Source organism: Panthera uncia, chromosome E3, assembly GCF_023721935.1.
Source record: "Panthera uncia isolate 11264 chromosome E3, Puncia_PCG_1.0, whole genome shotgun sequence".
Classification (NCBI taxonomy): Eukaryota; Metazoa; Chordata; class Mammalia; order Carnivora; family Felidae; genus Panthera; species Panthera uncia.
Genome location: NC_064815.1, coordinates 33,514,475 through 33,522,030, shown reverse-complemented (window position 1 = coordinate 33,522,030; position 7,556 = coordinate 33,514,475). Strand labels below are relative to the sequence as shown.

The 7,556-nt window shown below is 69.0% G+C and overlaps 1 protein-coding gene across 1 annotated transcript; it reads left to right on the top strand.

Annotated features, from left to right (window-relative positions):
- The first annotated feature begins 122 nt into the window (after nt 1–122).
- LOC125928434 (cytochrome P450 2W1) lies at nt 123–4,566 on the top strand. Its single transcript, XM_049639133.1, has 9 exons — nt 123–404; nt 899–1,112; nt 1,411–1,560; nt 1,631–1,788; nt 2,866–3,039; nt 3,376–3,514; nt 3,621–3,805; nt 3,955–4,096; nt 4,346–4,566. Exons 1-9 carry the CDS (start codon nt 123–125, stop codon nt 4,564–4,566), a joined length of 1,665 nt encoding a protein of 554 aa, XP_049495090.1.
- The last annotated feature ends 2,990 nt before the right edge of the window (nt 4,567–7,556 follow it).

Here is a 7,556-nt window from a genome sequence, read left to right as displayed (position 1 = left end):
CGCACGAGTGTGCCCTCAGGTGGGGCGCCCGCGGGTGTGGCTGTTCCCACCCTGGGCTGGAGGCTGGACAGTCCTGGCCCCAGGTCGCCGGCCGGCTGCCCTGCCCTGCAGCCAGGAGACGGATGGCCCGGCGCCCGCCCGACCAGGGCTATCCAGCCACACTCCTGGGCCACTTCCGGCTCCCACGACCACCCTCCCCGCTTCCCCAGAAATGCAGCTACTTCCAGAAACCTCCCAGTGGCTGCCTGGCGGCCCCCCAGGTCCTGGATGTGGGAGGAGAAGAGGGGGCTGCGGGCCTGGCCCCTCGGGGCACCTCTCCAGGAAGCACCCTGGGCCCCCGAGTCTCAGGCCGTGCCCAGCGCTGGGCCCGTAGGCCACACTCCGGCATGCGGGGAGCAGAGCGGGTGTGGACAGGAAGGGCGGGCCTCTCTGTCCCTCAGTGTGTGTGACTGGCCGCAACTCACTTGTTGCCTCTGGGCCTCAGTTTCCCCATCTGTAAAGGCACAGAAGGGCAATGGCCCCAGGCGGCGGCCTTGGAGGCCAGCCTTAGCCACGTATTGTCGTTCTGTGCCCCGGGGGTCAGCGTGGGGGAAACTGAGCGGACGAGGCCACCCGGGCACTGCTCCCATCCATCTGGGTTTCAGTGCTAGGGGTGCCTGAGCAGGGGCGGGGCCTCTGGGGGTCAAGCTCGGGAGGCCGCCCCGCAGACAGCCCCCCCTACCAATGGCAGCCCCCTCCCCTGCCTTCCCAGAATGGATGGGGAGGGGGCACGGGCCAGCACACCTCCTGCTTTTTGGCTTCTGGACCTTTATTCCACCTGCTCTCCACCGGCCCAGTTCCCACAGACCCCGCCTAGGCCACCCCCGGCTCTGAGTCCCCCTGAACCCGCCCCGCACAGGTGCAGCCTTGGGGGGGGGGGCGCTGGCTGATTCCTGCCCGTCCCCACCAGCTTTCGGAACGGTACGGGCCGGTGTTCACTGTGCACTTGGGGCGCCAGAAGACGGTGGTGCTGGCCGGCTACGAGGCTGTGAGGGAGGCCCTGGTGGGCACCGGGTCAAAGCTGGCCGACCGACCCCCCGTCGCCATCTTCCAGCTTATCCAGGGCGGTGGGGGTAGGTGTGCCGTGTGGGGTGTGGAGGGGGCGGAGGCCGGCGGGGCACGGGAGTCCCCGGACCCCGGGGCGGGGGTCTGCGTCTCTGAGGCGCGGGAGACAGTGTGCCCTGCGTGGCTCCCGGGGAGGGACACGGTGTCCACGGGGCAGGAGACCAGCATACACCGAGAGGGGACGAGGCTCGCCAAGGCCGGCTCTTGGCGGAAGGGGCTCAGGCATGGGGGTGAGGCCCCCGACGTCGGGTCTGCCCCATCTGCTCCCTGCCTGCGCCACTCAGCGGCGACTTGCCCGGCCCGCAGGAATCTTCTTCTCATCGGGGGCACGCTGGAGGGCCGCCCGCCAGTTCACTGTGCGCACCCTCCATGACCTGGGCGTGGGGAGGGGGCCCATGGTCGACAAGATCCTGCAGGAGTTGAGGTGCCTCATGGGGCAGCTGGACAGCTACGGAGGTGAGTGGGGGCCGGGCACCCCCTGGTGGGGGTCCCTCACCCCCTGAGGCCCGTGTCCCTCCCACTCCAGGCCGGCCCTTCCCCCTGGCCCTGCTCGGCTGGGCCCCCTCCAACATCACCTTCACACTCCTCTTCGGCCGGCGCTTCGACTACCAGGATCCCGTGTTCGTGTCCCTGCTGAGGCTTATCGATGACGTCATGGTCCTCTTGGGGACCCCCAGCCTGCAGGTGAGAGGCGGCTGCTCCCGGCCTCGGCTGGGGGTCAGGGAGCTGAGCATTTCTTCCCTGGACGTGGGGCTCGATGTCCTCCTGTCTCCCTGTCCCCCAGCCCTTCCGGCCAGGGACGATCCACCCAATATCGGTCCCCCACAGCGCCACAGAAATCACGCGAACTGGCCCTCTGGTTTTCCCGACTCCCAGGGGCGTGGGCATTGCGCGCTTTTCCAAAACGTGAAACGTTCACCGTCGCGGCAATTTCAGCGCTAGGCGCTAAGCGCACGCATCTAGGTGTGGGGCACAGATTTAGAGGGATGCCACAGTGCCGGGTCTCTTCCTCCCAATCTCTCATGGACCCGTGGCCACGGGCGCGAGGCAGGGGCTGAGCACAGTCTCCCGTCCTCCTGCTTCCTTCCTAGGAGCCCCTGCCGTCCGCTGGGCGGGAGGATCTGGCCTCCTCGCGGAAGCCCCAGGAGGACGGAGGCCAGGGGGGCGGGAGTGGAATGTTCCGGGCCTCCCCATCCCGTGTGCCGGCTCCTCACTGGGCAATTCGATCCAGGGATCGCTCACGTCCTGGGGGTGCACAGCGATGCGGGCACAGCCAGGAGAGCCGTGGACAGCTGCCGAGGCCCCACCTGGTGCGGGACACGCGCTGGCTGGTCAGACACTCCGTGGCCTCCCTCCCACAGCGGCTCGGCTGGAGCTCTGAAGTTTGCAAATTCTCTGTCCCGATGACTGGCAGCACAGGCGACCCTCTCCCCCTTCTCTGTCCTACGGCTTTGGTGGCCGGAGGGCGGGGCGTGATTACAGCCGCCCCGCGTCGGGGAAGCCACCCGTCAAGGCCCGTCACCTGCCATCCGGTCCCGGGACAGAGGGTTTTGTGGGAGCCCAGGCTGCGGTCCCAGCAGCAGTGCGAGCCGGCGCCCTCTTGTGGCCACGGGCAGTCCCCCACCCCGCAGGTCCGCCTGGAGTCCCGGGGCAGCACCTGGGAACCTGCACAGGTGCACACACCTGCTGGGGGGCGGGGGCCCGCGGTGGGGACCGCACCCTGACCCCCCCCCCCCCGGCTGTCTCGCTCTCTGCCTTCAGCTGTTCAACATCTACCCCTGGCTCGGGGCTCTCCTCCAGCTGCACCGGCCTGTCCTTCGGAAGATAGAGGAGGTGCGAGCCATCCTGAGGACCCTCCTGGAGACGCGGCGGCCCCCCGCCCCCGGGGCAGGCCCCGTGCAGAGCTACATGGACGCCCTGATCCGGCAGGGCCAGGTGTGGGCGGGAGGCACCCTCCCGCCTGGGAGGCCTGCGGGCATTTGGGGGCCCCAGCCCAGGAGGAGCGGGGCTGGCCCTGCGCCACCTCCCCCCTCTCCTAGTTGGGGCCCGCTCTCAGCCTCGGTCTCCCCATCCGCGAAACGGGGTATTTGCAGTGCCTGCCTCAGGGGTGGCAGCAAACATGTGGCGAGCCCAGAACGTAGCAGGTGCCCTGCTAACCTGGCTCCTTCCTTCCATCCCTTTCTGGAGCCCGGAGCTGGAGGGGCGGCGGGAGTGGGGGGTGGGTCCGTGGCGCCCAGCCTCCGGCCGAGTCCTCTCCAACCCACCCTGCAGGGGAAAGACCCCCACGGCCTGTTTGCCGAGGCCGACATGGTGGCCTGTGTTCTCGACATGGTCATGGCCGGCACAGAGACCACCTCCGCCACGCTGCAGTGGGCCGCCCTCCTGATGAGCAGGCACCCGAGTGTGCAAGGTGAGCCCCCAGCCTCCCTTTCCAGCACGCGTCGGTGGGCGGGGTCCCCCAGGGCCCGGGGGGCCGGGGCTCGCAGGGACGCGGGGACCCACCGTCTCGCCCGCAGGCCGGGTGCAGGAGGAGTTGGACCGGGTGCTGGGGCCCGGGCGCCCCCCCCGGCTGGAGGACCAGCGGTCACTGCCCTACACCAGCGCCGTGCTGCACGAGGTCCAGCGCTCCATTACTCTCCTGCCCCACGTGCCGCGGTGCATGGCGGCTGACACCCAGCTGGGCGGCTACCTGCTCCCCAAGGTGGGCCCCCCTCCTGGCCCCCGACGGGATGGGCAGGGCTCCCCTCCCCCTTTCTGCTCTCGGTCAGGCTGGGCCCAGCTGGGTCTCGCGGGGCACGCCCCCGGGGGGAGGGGGCGCCGGGCCCAGCCCACCTGCCGCCCCACCCACAGGGCACACCCGTGATCCCTCTGCTAAGCTCGGTGCTCCTGGACAAGACGCAGTGGGAGACCCCTCGCCAGTTCAACCCGGGTCACTTCCTGGACGCCGACGGGCGCTTTGTGAAGCGGGCAGCCTTCCTGCCCTTCTCTGCAGGTACCCCCAGCTCGCGGGCAGGGGCGGCACGGGGTCCCTCACCCCCAAGGAGCCTGCTCACCAGGGACCTCGGAAGCTCAGGCCCCCAGGCCTCCCACTGCCCACGGCCTCCAGCACCCCATCCCTTCCCCTCGGAGCTGGCCCGCACCTTGCTCTCGGGTCCCCACCTCTCCAGGGGACCGGCCAGCCCCCCTGGCACAGCCCTGCCAAGGGCAGGCTGGTAGCCCTGTGCCTCGGTTTCCCTCGCAGGCCGCCGCGTCTGCGTGGGGGAGAGCCTGGCCAGGTCGGAGCTGTTTCTGCTGTTCGCCGGCCTCCTCCACAGGTACCGCCTGCTGCCCCCACCGGGCCTCAGCCCTGGCGCCCTGGACACCACGCCCGCCCCGGCCTTCACCATGCGGCCGCCAGCACAGGCCCTCTGCGCGGTGCCCAGACACGGGGGCTCTGCCCAAGCAGACCCGGGGAGGGTCTGAGTCACTCTCCCAGGTCCCAGCTTGGGGTGCGTTGTGGATGATGGAGGCCGGACAAACGGGTGGACAGCCCTCACTGTGCCCCTTGCCGGGCTCTTTGCCGTGGCCCCCGGAACCCCACCTGGGCCCGATCGTGCTCTTTCGGGGGCCCAGCCCCCTGCCAAGCTCCCTTGCCCCGGGACATCTCTACCCCTCCTCCTCCCGTCTCCCCGGGGCAGCCGGGCCCCCTCCCCACCCTCCGCCCCCAGACCCCTTGGGCGGCAGCGCTGTCTCGGTCTGCACTCAGGTCCCCCCCAAACCTCAGGGTGCCTCCCGTTCCCCAGTGGAGAAGTGCCCCCTTCCCGCACCCCACGCCTCCCGGGCTCCCGATGCCTCCTCTCCCCACCCACCTACCCTCCACGCTGCCCCCATCAGGCTCCCCTCGGGGCCACTTGCTCTTGGGGTGCGGGGAGGCGGCAGGTGGCAGGGTGACACCCACCTAGAGGCCTCAGACCCGCGTTCCCAGCGTGCTCTGTGCTGTGCGGGGCCCCGCTGGGTCTCCTGCAGACCCCCACCCTGTTCTTGGGGCTCCTGGGGGGCCGTATCCAGGAGGCGCTCTGCCCTTGGAGCCAGGACCCTGAGCCCTGGGACATGGGCCAATCGAGGGTCAGCTGCTACCAGAGGCTTGGGCGGCAAGGGGAGCAGGGAGGACACGGGGGCCCCCCCGAGCCAGTCAGCCTCATACCCGAAGCCCAGCTCCCCGCCCAAGATGTACGGTAGCTCCTAGGGCAGGGATCTGTTGCTGACCGGGGACACCAGGTCAGGGGGCCGAGTGGGGGGCTCTCCAGCCTGCGTCCACGGGACACACTTCCCACACAGCCGAAATTCAGTGATGTGCGGTCACGTACGTATCCGGCAACCCACCGGCGGCCCGGGAGCCTGGCGGGATGGGGTCTGGACTCCAGCCACCCTGGCCGCCCTCCCCCGTCCCAAGCCCTGGGTGGGGGGTGCAGGGGGCCGGCAGAGGTCAGGCAGCCTCTCCCTCAGGGGCCGCGCCCCCCGGGGCCCTCTCTCCGGTCCCTGCTGGTCCCCACTCTGCTTCCGCATCCCTCGTCTGCCCCTCGACCCCCTCCCAAGACTGAAGCCTTTTGAAGTTCAGAAGCTCGTGTGTCGGTGTGGAGGAATCCCGAGGCGGAGCCCACGGCGGTCTGGCGGGCGGAGGGCTGGGCCGAGGACGCGGCAGAAGCCAGCGGTGCAGGAGTACGGAGCGTGACACCGCCGCCTTCTCCGTGGCGGGCGCCGGGCTTGGCAGCACACGAGCGTGGCTCCCGCCGCCGTGGAGCTCCCCTCTGGACTGGAGGGAGGCACGGGGCAGGGGGCCGGAGGCCCTTCCTGGGGAAGGACGCACACATCACCGTGAAGACCGGGGGTTGAGGGGGGGCGTCAGAGGAGCACGGAAACGTCTGACCATGCTGAGTGTGGCGGCCTCGTGCGGAAGCTGTCCAGGGAGCGTGGGCCGGCCAACGGGACAAGACCGGGCACAGCCGCAGAAGGGGGGGCCCGGCGCCCGGCGCCCCGTGCAGGCAGTGTGCTCCCCACGGAAGAAAGAGGAGGACAAGGGTCCCTACCGTGCAGCGGTGTCCGAGGTTAACGAAGCGGCCCAGGACCACGGATCAGCGCACAAATCTCAGACACCGGGGTGGGCGGTGGGGGGGGGGGGGGGGGTCTTTCATAATCGGGGGCAGGGCCGTGGCCACGCGTGCTTCTGGATGTGCTGTTCACATGGTGGGCCCCTGCGGGGGAAGGGGTATGGACCAGGTATCTTTTATTTCTGGAAAGAGCTGGGTGCTGGGGGGCGGCGAGGATTTTCTCTGTCGCCGGACTGCTTCTGTCTCAAACGTCTGACACTGGGTGGAGGGGTCGGGGCCGCTTTAGTCTAGCGGGGTCACTACAAGGAGCGTGGATCTCATCCGAGTTCATCCCGGCCAATCAACTGACAGCATCCTTCAGAGCGAGGCAGAACATTCCGGAACGGCTGTGGAACCCCTTTCAAGCAGCTCTTGGCTGAAGAGACTGTGCTGCTCGGGGCGGGAGTGGTTGGGCAGCCCCAAAAGGGAAAAGGTGAGCATTAGAAGGGAAGGCAGCGGTTGCGGGGGTCTCCTTTCTTTGTGGTGAACGCAGGGCTGCCTGGACCCCGTTTCCAGGAGCCACGCCCCCCGTCCGGGACGGTCCCGCGTCAGCCGGGAGGCGGGACGCACACACTGAACCGCTATCTCCTAACTCACAGGAACAGGCGTCAAAACGAACCACTTTCCAAGGTGACTTAACTTTTCTCCTCAGAATCCGATAGGGTCGTTGCTGCTTTGGGGTAATTGCTTTGATTTGCCAAGAATAAATTTGAGAAGCCTTTGTGCTGGGCTTGGAAGGTGTAGATCCCGGAGGAAAACGCTTTACAAACACGATGCTCGCCCCGTGGCTACATCAGGGCTGGCGGTTCTGGTGGGAACGGGTCCCTGTGGGGGACCCCGGGAGCTCTGGAGGGACATTAGGCAAGAGATCCCCACGGCGACCCCAGGCGCCCGCGGCTCGGCTCCTCAGGCCTGTGGGCTGGTGCAGATCTGAGGTGGGCCGGGCGGAGGGCTGGTGTGAGAGGATCCTCAGCCACCCCGGTCCAGGGCGCGGAAGGCTCTGGCACCCCCGTCACCCCTGCAGGGGACCTCTGGGCCCCCTATTCTCAGGCTCCCCTCACCCCTGCGGAGGACTGGCTGGGGCCCAGGAGAGCCGGGGCCATCTGGGGAATATCTGTCCCCATGTGCGTGTCCTCCCATGTCCGTGAGTCTGACGACCCCGGGGCCTCGTGGGAGTGGGTCCCAGTGTGTGTCCTCCCGTGTCCCTGAGTCTGACGACCCCGGGACCTCTTGGGAATGGGTCCCAGTGCATGTCCTCCCGTGTCCCTGAGTCTGACGACCCGGGGCCTCGTGGGAGTGGGTCCCAGTGCGTGTCCTCCCGTGTCC

Bases quoted from the DNA above. Each gene is read 5' to 3' on its own strand.
- LOC125928434 (XM_049639133.1), top strand. From the start codon at position 123: ATGGCCCGGCGCCCGCCCGACCAGGGCTATCCAGCCACACTCCTGGGC. The intron at 1,561-1,630 runs GTGAGTGGGGGC...CTCCCACTCCAG, and splicing joins GCAGCTGGACAGCTACGGAG to GCCGGCCCTTCCCCCTGGCC. The intron at 3,806-3,954 runs GTGGGCCCCCCT...CCCCACCCACAG, and splicing joins GCGGCTACCTGCTCCCCAAG to GGCACACCCGTGATCCCTCT.